We start from the raw sequence: 23,709 nt of genomic DNA, 5'->3' as shown, positions 1-23,709 counted from the left end.
GATGCGTTTCTCTGTTGAGAAATTTAGATATTATTAGTCCAAGTTCTTTGTTCTAGCTGTTCCCACATAACTTCAAAATGCACTGAGACCGTCAGTAGCATCTTAGGAGTTTGTAACAACAAAACAACTGGCTTTGACTTCAACACTTCTGTTCTAATTGTATGCCACGTTAAGAATTTATACATAAAAATGTGCATTAAGTGTTAAAATGAAGCAGAAACATCATGAGAATCCACAATAAGTGAGTCTCGGTTTCTCATTTCCTTTTTTCCTCCTCCCTCCCTCCCTCCCTCCACACAGATACTTGGAGAAGTATGAGAAAGTCCACCACTTCGGCGAGGATGATGAAGAATCGCAGCCGGGGAATCCCAAAGCCTCTCTTCCAATCGGTGCAATTCCCAACGCTTACAACTACCAGCAACACATTGTATCAGGTACGCAGAGACTTAGCATTCAGAAGCTATCAACGTGCTCGCTTGTCGTTTCTTTCTCTGTCACATCTCCATGAGGTAAATGTTTCCTCTTGCACGCGTTCTTCTTTTCTGTCTCCTCCCATTTCTCTCTGAAGTTCATCTCATTTCTGTCACTCTCTCTCTCCCTCTGCTTCTGGGCCAACTCAAACACTTAATCCTCACGCAGATTTGATTACAGGAAAGCATCACTTCATCAGAACTGGGTGTGTGGTGCATGGGGAACTGGTCAGCCCACAGGTCGACCATATGCTTCGGAATGTGACTCAACTCTCGCTATTCTTTCTTGTCTCCGATGGCGTTAAACCTGAAACACTTTTCTTTTCAGTAGTTCAGAAATCCACTGTGGTCTATTATAAATGCATGTACAGCTTTTGTGCTTCTGTTACAAAGCAGGCTGCATTTTTTATGTCTGTACAGTAAATTGGTACCTGAACTAGTTTCTGAAAAAACCTAGGCTCTTTCTGGCTTTGAGTTAGATTAGACATTACTCATGTTTCTGTGCGCTCACTTCTGTGTTTCCAATTATGTCTTCTGTTAGCTTAGCCTGAACCAAAAGGACTGGAAAAATGGAAATGGCTAACTATTTCTTGGCACAGTGCAGGTGAAATAGCTTTTTCTAAAACATAAAATTGTTGTTTTACAACGTTTTATACAGACTAAACTCCAGAGTCTTAATCGGTAAGCTTTAGAAATGCTTGTAGTATTTTTTTAACCTTAGGACAAAGTTAACTACCTGCTAGCTGCACCCAGCTACACATTTAAGGTACAAACATTAGTGGTATTAGCTTCGAAACCAGCCCAGCAGTCCCCCACCCACAAAACCTTAGTAGGGGTGTTTTGATCTCCAGTTGCTTGTTCGGAATTCCCTGTGCCTGACGAAAATCTGCTACGCCAGTCAAATTATTTGGGCAGACACAATGCAGCGATGGACAGAAGAGGTGACATAGTCATCTGAGCGCTGTTGAGTTAATTTATCCGACATAACTTTTAACAGTTGACAGCGATTAGAGCATTTGTCCAGAGCCATATGTCAGGTAATTTGTTGCCCTGATTGGTTGCAGGACTACCCAGTTGTTTGCAGAGATTTTAATTGGTCGAGGCGGGTCTCGTAACGGTGCGTCACCAGACTCTAATTGTAATAGTACTGCGTATAGAGTGGTACTCAATTTCAAACTCTCAGCAAGAAAGCAAGCAAGTATACCTCTTGGTCCCATTCAACCAGTACAAATACTGCGTCATCTGGCAGTGAGAAGTGCAGGAGTAAGATTTTTCTTCATCCTTTATTTTCACATTCTTGTCAGGTTTCTACTACCTTCAAGTTCTCTCCAAGTCCTTGGCTGTTTGTTTCGTTGGGAATTTTTTTTGCACTTTATCTCCATGGTGATTGTTATTCATAATCTTATGACGCAGATGCTGACTTCTAAATATCCCGATCGCCTTGTCGGGTGGGCACAATTGCGTAGATTTATGGCTTAAGGCAAACTTGACCTGGGGTTGCTCTTCATTGTCTCAAATGAACTGAACTAAAAGACCTTGGGTTGTTTTGAGCATTTGGTCGTTTGTCCAGTTTATGAACTGGCTATCTTTTTATTACATGACTCATTTAATTCAGTTTCACCTTGCTAAGCCCTGCTGTGTTTGAACCAAGGCTGTGAAGCATGCAGTAATTGTCCGTGCCTGTTTTTTTTTTTTTTTTTTTTTTCTTGGAAGTTGCCAACACAGGCCTAAGCTCAGACTAATAATTTTGTAAAGCCAAGCATGCAGCTGTTTTCATGATGAAAAAGCAGCCTCTGAGTAACCACATAATATTTCAAACTAAATGTTGTTGTGCCACTGTCCAAGGCCAGCCGCTAGTCTGTATTGTCAGACCCCGCTCACACACAGCGATTCTGAGCTGTCCATTAGCCTCACAGTGCTGTAGCGTTGACCGCTGGGCTGCTCTCAGAGGTAATTGACTGTCCTGACAGCAGTTATTGATGAAGGAAAGAGGGAAGCACTTGTTGGTTTTCCCTCCACCTCAGTTTAGATTAGAGTCTCCAGCCTTTTAGTCGCAGGCTCTTTCTCTAACAATCAGTCCTCTGCCTGCTGAGCTAATTGACTCCAAAACATGACCGTGGTGGGAAAAGGCACACGGCAAACTGGTGGACTTTATCTGCAGCTTGTAGGTTTTTCTCATTCACTAGCAGAGGACTGTGACCTTAAACAACACAGCTTTGTGGTTTATGTTTGGTTATTAAGTTTCATGTTGTATTAATAGTACTATAACGGTGAATGTAATTTGTTGGTTGTGATGGTGGAAAGGACACACACCCAAGTCTCAAACCATTCAGTTTTTTTTTTTTAAATATAATCTTTATGGGTCACAGGACATCTTGTACATGAAAGAGATCACTCATGGTGAAAAAGGCGGCTCTGCATAACTTTATAGCATCTCGTGGTTTTGGGGCTCGCAACTTGACAGTTTTTGTTAGCGCACTGATCTCATAGTGGTGTTTTTGACATTAAACCTCCAAACACCTGGCACTAAACAGCAGATAGAGAAAGTTGGCAACATCCTGGTGCACATAGAGCTCGAGCTGCAACTAACAATTTCACTTGATCTGCTGATAATATTCTTAATGTATGGATCTTGTTTCTTAAATATCAGAAGGTAATGAAAATTGCCATGGGAAAATAGGTATTTTTTTTATTCATCGACCAGTTATTTTAGCTCTTGTTGCTGCTTTAGGCAGACGGAGTAGAAGGAACATCCATCCGGGGTTAGTGGAGACCGAAAGTATAGCTAAATGAGTGAAGATTGTAATAGATGGTCAGATAGCCTCATAAGTTTTTTTTTGTTCTGGTTTAAATTCAAGCTGGCATAGGTAGTTCTTTTATAAAAATTGCTTTCAATATATTATTTTTTTTTTTTGCACTACACTCATTTGAAGCCAATATTGATGCTCGTATTTTCTCATAACAACACACATCATTATGCAGATGCCTCACATCTCTGATGGACTGTACAGATAACGGTGTTACTGTTTCTGAATGACCTCAAACCTAGTTAGTGCGTTTTCTCATTTCTTCTTCTTCGCATGCTGACACAGATATGTCTGCAGTAAGACGATACTGTCTGATTTTTACTGGTTCAGTTTTCCTGGACCTTTCTGAAATGAACAGCGTCTTTACCCCAGGCTCTGAATTTAAATGTAAGTGAGAACGGTTAGGTTGAAACCGTGCTGTAATGGCTTGGCAGGCTCAGCCATGGTAAATTCTTTGAGAGTTCCTCTGAAAGTCTCACACAGAGCTTTGGTTTGCCCTGTTGTCTCCGAGGCCTGCGACAACTGTTAATTCATTTTGCTCATAAAGCCCTGTCTGTCAGACGAGTTGTAGTACATCAGTCGTCTGCACCTCTGTGCAGCGCTGGCTCGCTGCAGGTGCTGGAGGACGAGCACAGACAGGCAGCTTTTGAATGAAGCTGCTATAATATCAACTCAGCTGAATTACATTTGCTGCACAAACCTTTTCAGCATGGAAATCAAATTCACTCAGCAGGGCTCCCCTCTCTGTTATGATTGGTTTCCAGAGGCAGCAGTCCACAAAGATACAGCATCAAATTGAAATACCCACTGTATGGAAAATGACACCTAATGCTCCCAAAGGCATAGGAGGGAATCTTGGTGTCTTTGTTGTCAAGATGACTGCACTTTCACTTCTTCTTCTTCCTAATGACATTCAGCACAGGAATGCTTTCCCACACACCTAGAGTTACAAGGTAGAGGCATTTTAATTATAAAAAGGCCATCTTGGAAGTCCAGTCAAACAAACTCAATTAAAAGTTAGAGAACATTTGTGTTCCTCGTTAGTTAGACAAGACACGGCTCACAAACTCATTTGAACTAAAGAAAGCTTTTGCTGATCAGCTTAATGCCCCATTTGGTTTGCTTAAAACTCAGTTGAAGGACAAATAAATCTGAGTTAAACTGGATGAAGGTGTGCAGAGGCAACAGTAGTACGCTGAAGAACAGACAAAGACAGTTGAAAGGTTTCCGCTTTACTGGGCTAGTCATTGCAAGCAACACTTCTGTCATCCTGTACTGCTTCATTTTCTCTGAATCTCCTTCACAGACAGATTTTCATGTCATGTCAGTAGGGCTGAGTATTGCTGCTTTCCTGAATCAATTCGATTTATTTATCCTGCATGTGGCTTTTCTTTTGTCCATCTCTTCTCTTCTTTTTAAACCCCCAATGCTGCCACACATGAGCTCTCAGGCCTGACTGTGCTCCCAGAGCTGGAGCCTCTGTCATGTTTTGGATCTTTATCACATGGGAGCTAATCTCATTGCGCGATCTCACGAGACATGTCCTGCAAAACCAGGATTATACGAATCAATATCGGATCTTTAAAATGAAGGTCAATTTGATTTAAACCCAGCCCTACATGACAGCGGTTTATATTTCACATTAACAACATTATGCTGTAAACGTCAAACCAATTTGCACCATAACGCTTCTTCTTTTTTTTCTTTTTTTTTTTTTGCTTTAAATCAGAAGTTATTTTTCTCATATTTAAGACATATAAGCTTCATTTTGGAAATCTCGACTGTATATTTAATTTTGTTATCACAGCTATTTTTGCCAGCCGTTTATTTACAACTTGCCCAGAAAGCGAGCTGTGTGACGTTCCACTCTCCTCACTGCTGGGCCAGATTTTGCTAAGTAACATGCGTAATAACTCTAATAACTAATAACGTAATGTCCTGTCCCCCTCCCCTCAGACTATCTCCGCCAAAGCTATGGGCTGTCTACGGATTTTGTTCCTCCGTGTGACTACAACAAACTGGTGCTGTCGCTCCTTTCGGGCCTACCCAACGAAGTGGACTTTGCTGTCAATGTTTGCACTCTGCTTTCCAACGAGAGTAAGCACGCCATGCAGCTGGACAAGGACCCCAAACTGGTCACGTTGCTGCTAGCACACGCTGGTGTCTTCGACGACTGTAAGTTCGCACCAATATTATTATTATTTAGGTTATGTTACATTAAGTCCGCACTGGGAGCCTCTCTATAAGTTGTAAGGTGCACAATTAACATATGAGAACATTGTTGTATTTCACAGGGGTAGTGTATGATATCATTTAAAATCATTTTCAAATGATTCTTTTATTTTAATTATACAGCCCTAAAGAAGGGAGGTTATTTGGTGGTAGGACTGCAAGCACTTTCCCAATTTGGTGCCTTTTTCACCTCTTTGTTCTAGGATTAAAGGTTCTCTCTTCTTAGCTCCTCCTAAATATAATTCATCAAAGGGGGAATGTGGAACAAGTGAAAAAAGAAAAGTAATACCATGCACCCTCTAACCCGCTCCCCTGTGTCTTTGTAGCGCTAGGCAGCTTCTCCGGGGTATTTGGGACGGACTGGAAGGAGAAAACCTCCCGGGACTTTGTCAGGGTAAAGTATTTAAACAAAGTCTTCAATTTGTGTGTGCTGCGTCTCCTGATTTGGCCATTTTAAATGCTGCTTTTACTAAAAAACCACAGAGGATCTGTGCAGTGTGAAGATTGGTTCATTCTTACGGAGGAACCTCAGGGAGCCGTTTTTTTTTTTTTCTCTGAGGCATCTTTGACTCCAAATGGAATCACTTTGATCTCAGTCTGTTTAAAATTCATGCATGAAAGTCACGTCATGACTCAAAAGTAATGCAGCGCAGTATTTAATTCATTCTGTCATGAGCGCATTATTGTGGCAACTGTTCCTCAAGAGGTCAGAGGTCACAGTCAGCCAATAAAATAAGTGTCATGCTCAAAGACAATGAGCAGAGTTATCTAGAGGAAGGCTTGCCTCCGATTCTGACTGGATCAGAACGATCAGATGACGCAAGAATGGTTTTTGATGGGACTGTTCTGCTCTGGCCCAAGCAGCAAAGGTCTACATCTGTGCACCATGCACAAGTGTAGATAGTGAGTGACTATTGAGCACTGCAGATCATACCGCAGACGGGAAGAAGGCGTGTTTCTAGAAATACATTGACGTTTAGCCTACTGGAATTTATTTTTGTCGCTTAACTATCATTTCATTTGTTTTCAAACTTGGTGTCCTGTGTTCATTTCACATTTACGTGTTTCTATTTTTAAAAAATAATTATTTTATTGCACAGGAAAGCAGAGCTATATTTGTCCTGCTTTTATGTTTTACACATGTATGCTGTACCACCTTCTATCAGGTTCTTGTGTATTAAAGGCACATCAGTCATTTTTTTCCCTGACATTTTTGGAACCACATTCTGTGCATATAAATGAGTCAAAATAAGCATTTTTTTTTTTTTTCGAAGCAGCTTTAGAAAGTCTCTGTGATTAGTATCGGCAATAACGCTTCCTGCTATTGTTGATCAGCTACAAAATTGCTGACCGAAACACTTCTATACTACATGATGCTTGAAAATTGCTTGCTGATAAATTGACTTCAGCTATTAGTATCCATGTAAATTACCTGCTAACGGCTTCTTTCCTTTAACAGTTCTGGAAAGAGGTGGTGGAGGACACGGAAGTCAGGGAGCTGATCTGGGATAAGAGCAGCCCGGCACAAGGTAAACACATTTGGTGCTAAAAGCCTCAGAAAGCAATAAAAGGGTACACACTTGCATGCTCCCACAGTGCTTTCACTGGCACCTACAATCATGAGACAGGCTCATGTGTGCAGACCATATTTACTGTTTTTCCAGGATAATATCTGCGAGAAAGGAGTGAGGTGTGATTTGTCCTCTTTTTAAGCTTTATTCCTCCTCGGTGCTGATGGACCCAACCCTGCATGCACAATTTGACATCCCTTTACAAATTCACAGAAAAGTGAAAGAAAGATGCATGGGGTATACATGTGAGATTCTTAGTAATGTGTTTATATACAACACAAATATGCTTTGTTTGAATCCCGAGTTGAAATGCCAGCAAAATATGTGCACACGCTCTCATCTGCCTTGGACTCTAAATCGCTCCTTCTCTCTGCAGATGGTACGTCATGTGAGGGGCGCTGGCACAGCCTCTTCCACCCACCACGGAACCTGGGTATCAGTGACATGGAGGCCCAGCGGGTGCTGCAGATTGCCGTTATCCTTCGAAACCTCTCCTTCGAGGAGGCCAACGTCAAGCTGCTGGCGGCCAACCGAACGTGCCTGCGCTTCCTTTTGCTCTGTGCCCACTGTAACCTCATCTCACTCCGACAGCTCGGTCTCGACACGTTGGGCAACGTGGCTGCCGAGGTAGGCCTGGGTTTTGGTTGCCGTTTTGGGGTTGGAGAGAGTCAAAACTGTTTTTCAGTGGCAGCATATTTTGTTACATGTCTTCAGAAAGAAGTGCCTTTTTAAAGGTGGATGGTATTAGTGTGTGTTAAGTAAAGTCAAAAGGAAAATTTGCTTCTAAATGTAGGTTACACTAAATAATTACTACTCTAAAACATTTTTAACCGAAGTTTGATAAGAGATGTTAAAAATTAATGTGATCGGTGTCATTTGGAGAAAGTTTACTACATTATTCAGTGCAGTCTGTTAGCTAAACCCCACCCTTCCTTCTATCTTGTCATATCAATAGCATCTGCACCCAGAAGCTATGTCAAGTTGTAGATCCCTGTAGATTGTACATGCATTAGGCTGTAGTAACAGTAATGCTCGGTATTTGCAGAGTTGGTGGTGTTTTTTTTGGGTTTTTTTTGTTTGTTTTTTTTATAAATCCTTTCCAAATCCAGCAAATAAACAAAAGTACAAGGAATGGATTTGACAGTGTACTACAGCCTACTCAAACATAAGCTGCATGTCCAGCTAAGTAGCTCGCTGCCAACAGAAGCAACCGTTTTGTCTGAGCCCAAGGAGCATATCAGCATTCACTGTGACTCATCTTTATTATTAAACTGACGTTAAGTAGGTAGCTGAACGTGATATCATTGCCATTTGAGATCACCAAATCAATAGCTGTTGGATAGAAAAGACGTGTCTGCTTTTGTCTGTGTTGGTGTGAAATCAAGATCTTAAGTTAAGCCTGCAATTGTTGTAGCTGATAACCTGCTGTGTAAGGATGGAAAGCTTGACAGATTTTACATTATTATTTAGTTGACCAGCCAGGAAAACAAACTAACTACTAATGATAAGATAATATATGTGGGAGCCAATGATAAACTTAATAATGACATTATTTGCTCAACAAAAAAACTATGTGTCATGCTTACATACTCTGAATTCAAATGATCCACTGTGAAATAACAAACTCTTGCTCAAAATCCCATCAACATGTCTACCAGGTTCATTTAGGACAGACTGGCGGTATGTTTAGAAACATCATCGGCTCTAGCTGTAGGTACACTTTCCTAAGAAATGAGGACAGATGGTCTGCTGGGTCACTTCCAAGCAGTCTGCCTTTTAGAATAACATTTACATATTTATTTGACCATGGCAAATTATCATATTTTGTTGCTGTTATAGGCATAGACACACTTTGAACTCCAACCAACATGCAGAAGACTTGCGTTTACAAATGAAGAATGATGAGAATAGCTGACTTAAGCGACAGTGAATACATTACAGCAGCTTGCTTCACATTAATCTTATAAGTTTTAATAATAAGAGATGCACATTGATGAGCCTGCACTCTGTTTTGGGAAACTGTGTGCACGGGGTCTCCGATATAATCAGTTAAGCCAGATATGAGATATTGGATATGATACTTCAGTGCTTTGTTTGATCCTTTAATGTAAATAATGTGAATACTATTAGTGCACATTTGTAGTTTCTTATATAACCAAGAATGTCAAATCCTTTGTGTCACATTGAAATTATTGTGCTGTACTGTGCTTTAAAATATATCAGCAAGGCCATTCACCAGGCTGAATGTTGCAGGTCTTGCCAGCTGACTCGCTGTATAAATCTTCTCTAACTTCTTGCAGCTCCAGCTGGACCCCGTTGACTTTCGGACAACGCATCTGATCTTTCACACTATCACCAAATGCTTGATGTCCAGGGACCGGTTCTTGAAAATGAGAGGTGAGCTTTAAGCGTCAAGTGTTTGCTTCTTTGATTGCCGTCATTAGTGAGAGTATTTGCTAATAGATTATCGGGAACAGTCAGCCTACGTAGAATGCTGTATCTTAAGTTAAATGTGTATGTATTTGTTTGTCTGTCATACAGCCATGGAGATCCTGGGTAATCTCAGCAAAGCAGAAGACAATGGCGTGCTAATCTGTGAGTACGTGGACCAGGACTCATACAGGGAGGTAATGATGCTCCTCACCTTGCCTGACCTCATGCTCCTCATGGCCTCCTTGGAGGTGCTATACTTGCTGGCCCAACTCGGAGAAATTCCCTGCAGCAAGATCGCCTCTGTCGACCATAGCATAGGTATGAATCTACTATATCCTCATGCTTATTGAAAGCAAGCTGTGGAGCTTTATCACTCTTTCCATTCATGAATAACTACTTTAAATGATTATTTGTCTTTGGCCTCGACACATGAAGTCTTTAAGGGTCTGGTTTAGATTAGGCTCCTCTTTGCTAATTCTGACATCTTTTTTGTTTTCCCTTCTCCCTGGTTAGACCTGTTAGTGCGGCTAGTATCGGTTGACCTTCATACGTTTGGACCTGACGCCCTAACGGCAGTGCGGTTGATCGAGCATCAGGCTAGTGCTGACCAGGCAGCCGAGGTTCGACCACAGCTGGTGGAGCAGGTACCTCCAGCCGTGCAGGGAGCACCAGCACCGGGTAAGCGTCTTCACATCTCCTCAGGCTACATTAACCCTTTTTTTTTTTTTTTTTGCAAGACAGAAAGGTTCATAGATTCTACCCACTACAGGACAAACAAGAGATGAAAATGTTTTGTTTTGGTTAGAGTGGAGTGTGCAGTTCTTGTTACGAGTGATGATATGTGATCTTAAACGGTCAGTTCAACAAAAACAAAAACAAAATTACTAATCTATACATATATGAAACTTTTAAAACTCCTTTGTTAGTTCAGATTTTGCACATCAGCCACCATGAGGAGGACTTTTTATGCAAATAAAATTAAGAAGGCCATGTAAGTAATGCAAATGAGTACAAGGCTATGAAGCTTCTCAGTCATCCAGGTAATGCTATATCTATAAAAACAAAACCGGAAAAAGCTGTTTCATGGAGAACAATATACACATTTTAGCCAAAAGTGACAGACGGTTTGAAAGAGGAGTAAAGAAAGCTTTTTTAAATACTTCAACTAAAAATACTACAGCGCAGCTTCACAATGATTAACCCAACAGGAAACCAAGAGGACATTTGTTTGTGCTCAAATCTGGTGTTTGGTCATTCAATTCAAATCAGTTAAACTAACAGCACGTCGTACAGTCAAACAAGGTCTGTGCTTCGCTCTGCACATGTCTGAGGCCGAACGAGACAAAAATATGTTTAATTTCACATGTAAGCTCAAAAAGTCTAAATATATGACTGCCATTTCACAGTATTTCACTGATGAATTCACCTGTTGCTGAGCCACTTAATATTCCAATACTGGAGCCCAGCACTGCATCCTTTACTGATGAGTCAAAATGCCTGTATATTTACAACCTTCATTTTTGAGATGGTAATAGCTTTCCTGCAGCATTTGCATTGCACACACTTGTGATCTCTAACTTTCTAAGTATTGATCATACAACTGCACATCAAAGAGGATGGCCAGGGCTGAGTAGTACTCCATATTTGGGCCCTTTCTCCAGTCTGCGATGACACAGTTGGCAACGGTTCAAAATTCATGTGGTTTGAAGCATAAAATGAAGATGATAACATTTGCAACTAAAAAAAAGTGTAAGCACTTCAACATTTATTTCTAGGAGCTAAGAGATGTTTCTCCTAGTAAGTGGCAAATAAAAAAAATAATCTGTAATGTTATGTGTCCTCTACTAGGTCCGCTACTGGGGGGAGGGGGGGTGACTATCAAAGTCAAAGCAGATATAAAACCAGCTTTCCACACTTATCACATTATCGTGAATTTTTGAATTGGGAGGTGACCCATTGCATTGCAGTGAACACCCCTACTCCCTACTCCCCCCAACCTTGAAAGTGTCATTCCTGCACTGACTGTTCTCCAAGGGGCTGCTTGTGCAAAGTTATTAGTGTGCTGACATCTAGTGGATAGCGTGGGTAGCACTACAAACTTAAATGTGTAAAATGAATCAGTGGACAAATTTGCTGTTTTTCTTTGGCTTTTCAGTGCAGCAGCGGGAAGTCAGTCATGCAAATGGTTTAACCTTTTGTAAATGTCTTTCTCTTTGTCTCCTTAGTAACAAGGGTCCCAGTTCAGTCGACTCAACCACCACCTGGTATTGTTGAACTGGATGGGGAGAAATTTACACTGCAGTGGTAAGACTCATTCATTTATAGACATGAATTCTGATCATTTAACCAAAACCAAACCAAAACAGATGCAGGTATTTCCTGCATTAGTCCTATCTGATGTCAGCTTCTTGCCTGCATAAATTACAACATTGTGTTGTCTGTTTCCTCCGGCAGGTTAAACGCACACTTTGAGACAAACCCTGATGGCTCTGTGTCTCGATCAGAAATGTACTCGGAATACCTGGCCACGTGCAGCAAAATGGGACGAAGCAACATCTTGAACTCCACTGGCTTCCTCAAATGTCTTCGGTCAGTCTCGGTTCTCTTATATTCTACCAGCACAGAGCACTGACATATATCTTATTAACTCTCTCTGTTTGCCACTGCAGTTAGTGTTTTTTGCTAGCATATGTAGATTAGATTTTTCATCTTGATGCTATGCAATATTTCATAGTGTGTTAACAAGAAGGCATTGGAACAGGTTTCCCTCTGTGCTAATCTTCGTACTGTCCTCCACAGTACTGTGTTCCCCAACCACACGATGCGGCGGCAAGAGGAGACAAAGGCCAATGGCCAGGTTCAGATCCTCCTGGTAGGGCTAAGGCGAAGGTCGATTCCCCTGCCCATCCAGTTGTACTACCAGCAGCCACAGCAACAACAGCAGCAGCAAAATCCGACAGCAGCTACTCCACCTCCAGCAGCCCGACATGAAGCACCCGGAGACCCTCAGGCCCCGCCTTCAGGTACATTTAAACCATTTGTAGCTTTTCTTTTATTCATTTCTTTCTTTGGGAGTTATTATCAGAAGATTTGCACTGTTTACAGGTTAACATGCAGCCTTTTTAACAACCTTAAAGTCGGGTTTTGCTTTGTCACCTAAGATGCTTACCCGAAGGTATTTTCCCTTCCGTGTTAGTTTTGAGGTGCTTAACAGAACATGCGTTTGGTCAATAAGACCGCGGTCTAATTGTCATAAGGCACACCAGAAAAGTGATACTGCAGAGAAGGATGCTGGTAGTCTTGTAGAGAGTAGAGAGCTGGTACCGCTGGGACCAAGATGGCTGAACTAATTACAAAGGCAAAACATCTTGTGGAAACGATCAAAGGGGAAGAAGTTACTTGGAGGAGCTTACTGTGGAAATTGAAAGGACGGAGCTAAGCAGTATCACATGTCATGAAATTGAGCTCTGAAGACTATTGGAAACGCTGTGTTATTTATGTCTACACTACAAAAGTAATTCTGAACAGGATGGCATTTTCCCTTTGCTGGCATTGCAAATATAATAAAATCCATCCTGCTAAGATATGTGTAACATTTTCATTATACATTACTGCTGGAGTTCATTCGACTGAGAATCATGTCAACAGCGGTCGTCATAACTTGAAATGAATTGGCCAACAAAGTCAACCTAGCATGGTTAGTCCTGGTTATTGGCTTCTGGTGGTGCTATTGAAGTCTCTTTGATCATTGTTGTGCATGCCTTCATGCCAGCCAGTAGCTTTTATTGTTAATCAATGTTGTTAAACTTCTTGATCAAGCTTTTAGAAATAAGTAATCATGCTTTCAACACACTGGCTAAGGAGTAAGAAGTGTCTTTGTAAACTAGTGAAAGTTTAACTTGAGCTGCTTCTTGTTCCTAAAGTGTTTTGTATCTTAATTTGTTTTCAGGCTTACCTCCTGGGCATCTCAGTCTTGGACCCCAGTTCGTCCGGGCCCCAGGCTCCAGCCTCAGCACCAATGTTGCTGCCCCACCCATGGCCTTGACTGCACAGGAACCTCCCCAACCGACTGTTTCCCGTCACCCGGTCCCCCCACAGGTGCCTCCACAGTTACCATCAACTCCTCTGGCAGCAGTGCAGCAGCAGCAGGTCCGACCTGGTCCAGTGGTCCAGATTCCAACATCGGCGCCGGCCACCCAAAACCACAGCCCTCAGAACTCTACTGCTTCACCTGTGACTCAGCAACAGCAGCAACACTCCCCCATGCTCCCTACGGGAACGCCCGTCAAGCTATTTCCACCGGTACCACAGGGCCACATCCTCACCGCCAGGGTACAAGGTGTGTGCCCTCCTATCACCCAGCATTCACCCCTTCCTCAAACCCCTCCTCTGTCTGGGACTCAGGGCGGAGCTCCCCAGGTAGAGCCTCAATGTGTTGCTGTGACATCTGCACCCTCCTCTTCCATCCAGGTGGGGGGTGGTCAGGCCTTGAATATTGCAGGTGTGCCCAATTCCCAGGGGTCACGTTTTGGATTTCAGAATATTGCCCCTAAACCAGCGCCCAGCCAGTCAGGTGGACCAGCAACCACGATAGCTACCCCCAGCCAGCCACCCCAGCCTCAACAGCAGGCGCAGAGTGTAGTAATAGTCAGTTCCCCCCAGCAGAGCCCATCCTACGCCCCTGCCATACACCAGATCGTTCTTACCAACCCCTCTGCCATTCCCGGTGCCCAGACCATTCAGATAGCAGGGCAGCCTGGAGCTTCTTCCAGTCCCTGCACACCTCCTGCCTCTCACTCCAGTACACAGGTCCAGCCCAATCAAACTGTCAGCCATGCACTGTCCATGAAACGACATCAACAGCAGCATCAACAACAGCCACCTCTGCAAATTATTTCCCAAACTCCTCCCTCTCAGCCTACCTCCACTGAGTCCAGCTTGATCAAACAGCTACTGCTTCCAAAGCGAGGGCCTTCTACGCCGGGAGGAAAGCTAATCCTGCCTGCTCCACAGGTGCCCCCTCCCAACAATACGATAGGACCTAGTCCACAATTAATCTATCCGGCAGGCTACAACACACAGAATCCCTCTTCTCAGTCTCAGCAGCTCAATGTGCAGCTGGTTCCTGGCCAGCTTCCTTCTGCAGCAGCTCCAGCCCTACAGACGGTTCAACTCTTGCCAGGCCCGCTAATTTCCACAAGTAGTCCAGGAGGAGCTACCATCATTCAGGGCCCCACAGCAGCTGGACAACTCACATTCATGGTCCCCAACACTGGCTTCACCACCACTACTGCTGCTGTTGCCGCTGTCAGCCAGGGAGCTGTGGCTCCAGGTGTTTCCCCGCCTCCATTCTCTACTGGAACAGTGCCCCACCATGCCCCAGCAGCTACGCCACCCCCACCACCACTGCCAGCTCCCCTCAGAGGAGATAAGATTATTTGTCAAAAGGAGGAGGAGGCTAAGGATGCCACTGGGCTTCATATCCATGAGAGGAAGATAGAGGTGATGGAGAACTCCTCTTTGGCAGAAGGAGACGCCTCCAATGGTAAAACCAGTAATGGTGATGTTGCGGCAGGTGCCAAGCTGCTAAATGGTAGGAAGTGCATGGAGTCTAATCTACCTCCATACCACTCAGGGAACAGCCAGGGAGCGCTCAATGGCCCGGCTACAGAGGGTCACCCTGCTAATGGGAAGCAGGCCCTCTCCCCAGGCCCTAACACCCCTGTAGAGGGCAACCCCGATCCCAAAAAGACTCTTGTCAATGGGGTGTGTGACTTTGATCGGGTTGACAGTGGTGGGAACTTTAACAAAAACATTCCAAATCACATTGCTTCCAAACAGTACGTGGGGAATGGGGAGGTTGGCCCATCTGAGAAGAGTCATGGCCCAGATCCCCCTCTCCCTAGTCCTCCTCCACCCCAGCAGGACACTGCCAAAGCCCAGCAGGCTGAGCGCCTGGCCAATGGACCCCAGGCAGTAAGCAACCGGCCTCCCTCGGAATTAACCAATGGACCTTTGGGGTCAGGCCACGCTACGCCTGTGCTAAGACAGCAACTGCTCCCAAACTCCCCTTTCCCCTCCACTCTCACTGTTACCTCCCAGAGTCTTGCTGCCTCTCCTGCAAACGGAGTGGCCCCTGAGGCTCGAGGCCTCAAGAGGCCGGCTGACAACGAGGAACGCAGCTCGGCATCAACACTCTCTGGGATCCCCCATAAAGTGGGAGTGCGGATCATCACCATCAGTGACCCCAACAACGCCGGCAGCAGTGCCACAATGGTGGCAGTGCCAGCAGGAACCGACCCAAGCACAGTAGCCAAAGTAGCAATAGAGAACGCCACTCAGCAGAGGAACTGCTCACCCACACAGGCAGCTGGCGCAACGGTGAGTCACTAGAAACCGCTTTTATCCACACTGTCTCGTAGTGTGACTTTGTGTCTGGCTTGCCACAAAATATGTCTTCATTGTCTGTCTCGCTAGCATTTGTGTTAGCAACCATGTGACAACCACGTTTGTCTAATGTAACCCTATTTCTTAGTAAAATAATCTGTCGTTCTTTTAAACGTATTACCAAAGCCCTTACTGAAGGATGAATGTTGCAGATTGCCAGACTGACATCATGAGCTATGAAAGTGCCACGAACAGTGTTCACAAACTGTAAACTACAAATTTTATTTTAATTTCAGACATTTCACACATTGTCCTAAATTGTTACATTAATTTCATACATTTTTACGTTATTCAACTTAATATACAACATACAGTGACTTCAGATTTATTCATCAAAAAAGAGCAGACAAGTTTTTGTCTGATCCATTCAGTGCCATCCGATGAAGTAAAGCCTGCAGCCCCTGTTTGCATTTAAACTTTAAGCAAAAGTTGCATGAAGTGTATGAAAAATACCATAAAAGACACTAAAATTAGCATCCTATGTGGAACATAAAAAAAGTTTGTCTCACTTACACAAATACCCTCGCATATCTGCAGGTAGAGCTCAATCAAAATGTTGCTCTGTACTGCCACCAGTGCGACAAACTCCGGGGAATATTTTTTATATGCTGTATTCTGAAATAAAAGCGGTTATGTAACTGAGCTCAAGGAGCATATTTTGTACTAGATGCGTAATACATTAGTGTCAGGCCACAGACTAATGTCTGATAATAACTTATGCCCATGCTGTTCTTCAAAATGTTGTATGCTGGAGATGGAAGTGAAACAATTATTGATTTAAAGATATAGTGTGTAGGATTGTACTGTGAGATCAACTGTATGTAACTACAAATCATTGTTTTCATTAGCTTAGAGTGAGTCTGTCATATCTACATAGAGAAGGACTCCTCTTCCGGAGAGCCTAACATGTTGCAACAGTTTCTCCAGTAGCCCAAAAGAGACAAACCAAACACTGATTCAACAAGGGAGCTTTTTTTTTTAATTGAATTGGCAGTTATTGTGTAGGTTTTCCTACATGCTCGGAAACAAAGGGGTGAGGGAGGGTTATTCAGTCATTTTGCCATGGCCTTAAGCTGTTGAGGCAATGTCAGTTTAACTGAGGTCAGGTCACATGAGGTGAAGTGATTGTTACTGATGCATGACTGATACGGCTAAGTAGGAATCAAACTGATAACCGGTGTTTCAAACTGCAGGTGACATGACTAAAAATTCATTTCTGAAATGAGTGTTTGGAGGTTAAGAAGGTGAGGCCAGTTAAGATCATGTGGCTCTCACCGATACCCACCTCCTAGAGCAAAGCAGCTGAGAGAACAACTCCCGCCATTAGACAGGCTCGGGTTACATCTCAGCCAACAACATGATTTCATACATTGTCGTATTTTATCGTAAAAATGAGTTCCTGTCATTCTTCAAGTGTAATATACCTCTCTAAGTCTTTGCATGGAATGAGGGTGACTCATTCTGTTTTATGTTTTTATTACTTCATAACTGGTCTAAAATTATGTCTCCCACAGCCTACTGTTACCGCGTCTCCACCCCCTGTATCCCACCCTGCATCAGCAGGAAACCGCAGCCCTCAGCTCCCAGCACAGCAAACCTCCGCAGCACCGCCAGAGCAAAGCAGGAAAGCAGGGCAGAACTTCAAGTGTCTGTGGCAGTCCTGTAAACGGTACGAGCCTTTACTCCTGAGATGAGCTGTTGATCAAACTGCCTCTCATTCTGTCCCGCTCATAATTAACTTCAGCCGGGCCTACTGATTTACTCTTGTATTTTTCCCCCTGTAGATGGTTCGAAACACCACCTCAAGTGTTTTACCACGCAGCAACGCAACACGGGGGAAAAGACGTGTACGGAGGTCACTGTCTGTGGGAGGGATGTGAACCTTTTCCCCGGCAGAGACTGTCCTTCATCACGCATCTACAGGTAACAATTCATGTCATAACATCCCTATTTGGCTTTGTGTTGTTACACTTTTGACAGTACCAATATCCACTGTACCATTGTAAAATGACAACAGAAAAGAACTGTGTAAGATTAATCAAAATTGTTTCCACTCTTTGCGTTCCCAGGATAAGCACTGTTCTCGAGAGGCTTTGCTGGCTGGACTCAAGCTAGAGGAGCAGCAGGCACAAAGTCCCAATCAGACTTCTTCCCAGTATGTACACCATTCTCTATCCATCAAGCTGTTACTGCTGTCTAAAACTAAAAGAGAGTCATATTTAAAATATCAGGAATCAAGAAATTATCATCACTGTGGACTTAAGAGGCCATTTACCTCACTTTTGTCTTGTTTTCTTTAGCCTTGTCTTGGTTTAATATAGCTCAAGATATCAAACCACAATGATTCAAACAACAAATTTAAAAGAAATACCTTGTAGGTTGTAGATGTAGATTGTTTTGAACCCCTTTAATGCAAACATCTTGCTTTTCAAAAGTGATATGAATGTGTGATGTGTACGCTTGATGTGTTATAAAGGACTCCGCCAGCGGCAGGCAGCACTCCGGCACCGCGAGCACCGAAAGCAATCGTCAATCATCCGAGCGCAGCTCTCATGGCCCTACGCAGAGGTTCTCGAAACCTGGTCTTCAGGGACTTCACTGTGAGTAGAACAAGGCCATTGTTCTAAAACCACCATTTCCTCCTGCATTTGTGCTACACACACTCATTTTTGCATGACTTTTTAAGCTCTTGGTTGGCTGAGGACGACCTAAGCTACTCCGAAGTTTTTAAATCCCACTGTTTCCCTCAGCTAATGGTTCACGCACGGGTCGTGATTGACTGGAAGTGCTAGGGATTTGGAATTTGGTCATCTCCAAAACTATGTTGGCTTAGACATTTTTAAAAGGTTTTCATGAAATTAGCCATAAAGCTGTACAAAGGGAACCATGATTTTGCACAGTGTGGCATCTGGTATAGTGGTCTGCATTTGACAGTGAGGACAGAATGTGCCCAGCAACTCTCAACTGCAACACCTACTGAACCTTCTATAAATCCATGACTGTATTTCTTAATTATTTCCTCTCCTAGGATGAGAAAGAGGGACCAGTGACCAAACACATACGACTAACTGCTGCCTTAACATTGAAGAACATCGCCAAGCACTCTGACTGTGGTCGCATGTAAGTATCTAGTAAAATAGAAGGAATTTTGGTTGCAGTCAGTTAAGTTGTGGCTGGAGATGGTGATTCCAAGTAATTATACTTTTGTGAAGCTTTAATGTTAAAGAAACTGGAAACATTAGTGGTCATTGTCATGGTGTTAGTGTTCCACTTGTTCTGATCACTGTGAGGTGCTTCATTGTATGAAGGACTTTTAACTTAAGGTTTGTGTTTTCCCTCTTCCCTCCTCTCCCAGGTTGGTAAAGAGGCATGAGACGCACCTCTCTGTGCTCGCGCTAAGTAACATGGAGGTTTCCACCACGCTCGCCAAATGCCTTTACGAACTCACGCGCTCGCTCCAGGCTTAATGCCAAAAGGACAACCTCTACAACCATCCTCCAACCCTCTCCTCCGACGAGAGGAGCAAGCCACCGGTGAGCCGTAGCGGGTCCGCAGGGGGAGCAGAGGGCGGGAACTGGAACATAGACCCTCCTTCTGCTGCGCCAGCCACCCCAACCTCCCTCTCATCCCTCACCTACTTCCTGGCCAACCTGTGTTCAAACCCCTGCCCGCCTCATCCACACACAGGGGGGGAGGGGAACTGCCATGGGGTCTTCCACCAGCTGCCCACCAGGGGGAGCGCTTTAAGACAGCTTCCCCGAGGGACTCTACCAACGAAACCCCAAACACGAGCACATTTAGGTTTTTTTTTTGTTTTGTTTTGTTTTGGTTGTTGTTATTTTCTCTCCGTGAACTGATGTGTGTGTTGGCGTGAGTGGCGGTCGACTGAAGAGTACAGGTGGCTGGGGAGGAGGGCAGGGGGCAGGGCTACTGAAGGTGTCCCACAAGGTTGGGTGGACTCAGCTGGCAACTGGCGCAGAGAATTTTTTTTTCTTTAGAAACTGGTAGCTTGGTTTTCTTACTTGAGTCAATATATTTTCACTTATTTATTATTGAAATGAATACCATTACAATTAATGAAAAAGAATCTTGTAAATATGTTGTGAATATATATAAAGAAGATCCTCTTTCATGCCGATGCAGCCACTGGAGAACTTGCTCTGTGGAGTAATAGAAGCATTACTTTGGCAGAATTGAATAAAGTAGTATGTTTTGTTTTTGTTTTGTTTTTTGCTTTTTTATGATCCCTGGTCACTTGTATCTAATGTGATTCTATACTCAGCAGTGGATGAATGTACTTAAAAACCTGTAAATAATTCTGCAAAGGTACTGATTGCTGTAAAGCTTAGGGAGGGGGAAAACAGTTTTTTGTGGAACTGTGACATTTTTTGTATTATAATACCTTGTAGAACTCATTTTGCTGGCTGAAAGAGTATGGAATAATATATCTCATGTCATTTTGTAGAAGAAAAAAAAATATTGAAGGTATTCTCTTCCCTTCCTCTTCCCATGCACACCCTCCCCTCAACACGCACACACACAAGTAACATATATCCACTGTAAGCGTTTTGTCATTGTACGGGCACAGTGCGCGTACCAAAATTTTTTTGTATTTGTAAATTGGTTTAAATACATGGAGTTTTTATACAGGTTTTCTCCTGTGTTCTTTGCTTTACGTGCAGGTATGATATTTTCTTCACTACTTTTTTCTATCTTAATATAGTGTGGAGTTTTATTGTACTATTTTTTCATTCTTAATACCATGCCACATTCCGGCTCACGTCCTCAGACTGTCCTCTCTACCGTGTGTTGTGTAACATTTATGACTGCCTGTCGTATTAGCATCTGACCGGGGCGACCCAACCATCCTCATTTCTGCGGTGTCAGTAGGATGTGTGACTATACATAGACCTAACAGTCTGTTAGAGATTGGCTTTATTTACTTTGGTGACTGTTTATAGTTTTTAAATAAAACACTGAACATTTTGCTTTGGTTTTACTCTTGTTTCTTACTTGTTTCCCCCCACCAATTCTTCCACTTGCTGCCTTTCTATTTGTTTATTTATTCATTTATCATTTATCATCAATGTAGAGCACAGGTGTCAAACTGATCCGTGAAAGGGCCACTGTGGCTGCAGGTTTACATTCCAACCATGCAGCAGCACACCTGACTTGGCTCAATCAATCAACTGAACTGCCTTCACGCAGTCATTTCAGGTGTGCTCTTGCTTGATTGGAACAAAAACTTGCCAGCCACACCCACTGCATGGGTGCTGCATGGTTGGAATGAAAACCTGCAGCCACAGCGGCCCTTTAACGGATCAGTTTGACACCCCTGATGTAGAGCAATGATTCCCAACCACATGCACTTCCTGCCTATGCAGCCCTTAAAAGTCCTTGGAAAATTCTCAACTGAGTAGCTCAGTGACAGTGGAAAATATAGAAATAACAATGTTTTGAATGAGACTGGAATCTGGTTGACAAGAAAGCAAATCTATTCTTAGCTTAGAGTGATAGTTTAAAAAGAAATGCTTTAAAATAACCAATAGGCACCTTTAATAGTTAACTAAAAGTAATGAATATTGCAAAGTCTTATAATAGAGGACTGAGGCAGTGAATAGGTAAAACTGTTAAAATTGTTACCTTAAAGTCAAGAGAGGTCAGTTAAGCATTGTGGATAAATGGTATGATAGGAAGGGGCCTAATGGATACCAATTTCAAATACAAGCTATTGATAAATACTTGAAATTGTTAGCTTAAAGTCATATGTTGAACTGTTCTGCTAATAACAGTGGATAGTATCCTAAAGGCAGGCTAACTGATGAACCAGATACATAAGTTGAAACTATTCGCTTAAGGTCATGGATAAATGTTTGAATTGCTAGCTAGAAGCAGACTAATTGATAAAAGGTTTAGACAGATGACTAATTATTAATAGTAAATAGAAATTTGTAGCTTAAAGTATTAATAAACAATGGAAGGGGGGCTAATCGATAAAAAAAAAAAAAAAAGCTGAAATATCGTAGCTAAGTTGTCCAAGTATTTAGCTTAAAATCAAACAGTTAATGAATAGCTGGAAGTAGTGGATGAATCATATGCTAATTGTAGGCTAACCGTTATGAGGTTAAAACTGTTGGCTTAAGGTCATAAGTTGAAATGACAAAAGACTGTGAAGTAATGTTTTTAATTGTTTGATAAAAATGGCCTGAATTGGTGAAAAACTATTGCAAAGTTATTGACAAATAGTTAAAACTGTTAGCTTAAAGTCATGTATTGAACTGTTGGCTACGGTATGCTAAAAACAGGCTAACTGATAAAAGGCTGAAACAGATACCTAAATTTTACTGAAAAACTATTGAAATTGTTAGCTTAAAGTCATTGGCTAAATGGTTGAAAGAGTGGTGGATAAATGGTTTTAAACTTACAACTTAAGATGGCCAAATGGTAATTGGTTAAAATAACTAATTATTGGTAGGTTGTTGAAGAGTTTAGCCTAAAGTAACTAAAGATAAACAGTTGAGATGGTTAGCTACAAGAAGTGTATGTCGGCTAATTAAATTAATTGTGGAAATAGCTCAAAGTCTTTGGCTAAACAGCTGAACTGTTAGCTAGGAAAGCTAATAAAAGGTATGCTAAAATTAACTGAAAAGATGTTTAAATACGTTGATACATTTGTAGATAGCTTTAAATAATCATCAATCAATTACTAAGAGTAGAATAATGGATACCTATAAGTACCGGTGTGTATTGTGGTGTACGTAAGTAAGTAAAGTTGACAAGCTGACAGTTGTAAACAGTCAATAAAAAACAAAAATGGCTTTTAACAAAAATGTGTCTTTTTAAAATAAATAATTCAATAAAATAGATAAGAAACAATGTCAAAGTCAGTGAGGAGGAATGTAAACATTATGCTACTACCAGTCTGCTAGACATAAAAATGTGAACAAAATTGCTTTTATAGTTGATATTTGATACTACATGTATCAAATATCCGATAAAATACAAATGTAACAAGGATTTACATAACATTCCGTTCTAATGGACATGGTTTTCAACATGACAGAAGCACCTTAAATGAATTTGACAGAACAAGGTTGGCTCAGAGAGCGTCAGCAGATGATGAGCCTTTCGTGGGCTCCCTTTGTTCGGTGCTATTTAAGAGACGTCTGAACAGATGCCAGTGTTTTTAATATTCAGCACTGTTTTCATGGTTGGGAGCTGGGACTTCAAACAGTCCTCTCGTCTGATCGAACCTAAAAAGCTCTATTTGCTGGCAGTCCCATCCTTTTGTTCTGTTTAACCACTGGACACTTCCTTTGGCTCGTTCCTTTCAACTTAATTGCATTGTTAATGACTTTTCTGAACGCTCCACTTCCCTCTGCTCCCAAAAATCCTTTTTGCGCAATCTTACATTTCAAAAAACTCTCTCTGTTCATCAAAACGAGGTGCAGCGCTACGTTGTGCTGGTGTTTCATGCATCTATCTGAGACCTGATATCAGTTTTTAGAAATGGGTAGGAATGTGTATTTGGTGCTGAGGTCTAGGATGAGTTACAGTACATTCAATAAGTAGTTTACACTCCCTATTCTTTTACCAACCACAAATAAAACCAAACTTAGTTTTGAAAGCAAACATTTATAACTTATTTGAATGAGTTGTTTTCAGGTTCGAACTTGCCACTGCAGGGAAAGTGCAGGTATTATAAATCCTGAAGCAGCTATAGGCAATCAGCCATTATGAATCTTATGA

General features: G+C 42.4%; 1 protein-coding gene across 1 annotated transcript in view; it reads left to right on the top strand.

The window, feature by feature from the left end:
- The window catches only part of arid2 (AT-rich interactive domain 2), a 31,307-nt gene extending 10,361 nt beyond the window's left edge, over positions 1-20,946 (top strand). Inside the window, exons 4-21 of the mRNA XM_084573539.1 lie at positions 301-434; positions 5,234-5,452; positions 5,836-5,903; positions 6,969-7,038; positions 7,457-7,707; positions 9,381-9,477; positions 9,622-9,831; positions 10,027-10,191; positions 11,739-11,817; positions 11,968-12,102; positions 12,313-12,536; positions 13,463-15,894; positions 17,475-17,629; positions 17,745-17,883; positions 18,030-18,115; positions 18,437-18,560; positions 18,989-19,080; positions 19,316-20,946. Of these exons, the coding sequence (XP_084429665.1) occupies positions 301-434; positions 5,234-5,452; positions 5,836-5,903; positions 6,969-7,038; positions 7,457-7,707; positions 9,381-9,477; positions 9,622-9,831; positions 10,027-10,191; positions 11,739-11,817; positions 11,968-12,102; positions 12,313-12,536; positions 13,463-15,894; positions 17,475-17,629; positions 17,745-17,883; positions 18,030-18,115; positions 18,437-18,560; positions 18,989-19,080; positions 19,316-19,427 (4,792 nt within the window). The 3' untranslated portion in view covers positions 19,428-20,946. The remainder of the gene's footprint in view (positions 1-300; positions 435-5,233; positions 5,453-5,835; positions 5,904-6,968; positions 7,039-7,456; positions 7,708-9,380; positions 9,478-9,621; positions 9,832-10,026; positions 10,192-11,738; positions 11,818-11,967; positions 12,103-12,312; positions 12,537-13,462; positions 15,895-17,474; positions 17,630-17,744; positions 17,884-18,029; positions 18,116-18,436; positions 18,561-18,988; positions 19,081-19,315) is intronic.
- The last annotated feature ends 2,763 nt before the right edge of the window (positions 20,947-23,709 follow it).

Source organism: Chelon labrosus (assembly GCF_963514085.1).
Source record: "Chelon labrosus genome assembly, chromosome: 23".
NCBI classification, from domain to species: domain Eukaryota; kingdom Metazoa; phylum Chordata; class Actinopteri; order Mugiliformes; family Mugilidae; genus Chelon; species Chelon labrosus.
The sequence above is the reverse complement of the archived record's forward strand: the minus strand, read 5'-3'. Positions and strand labels throughout refer to the sequence as shown.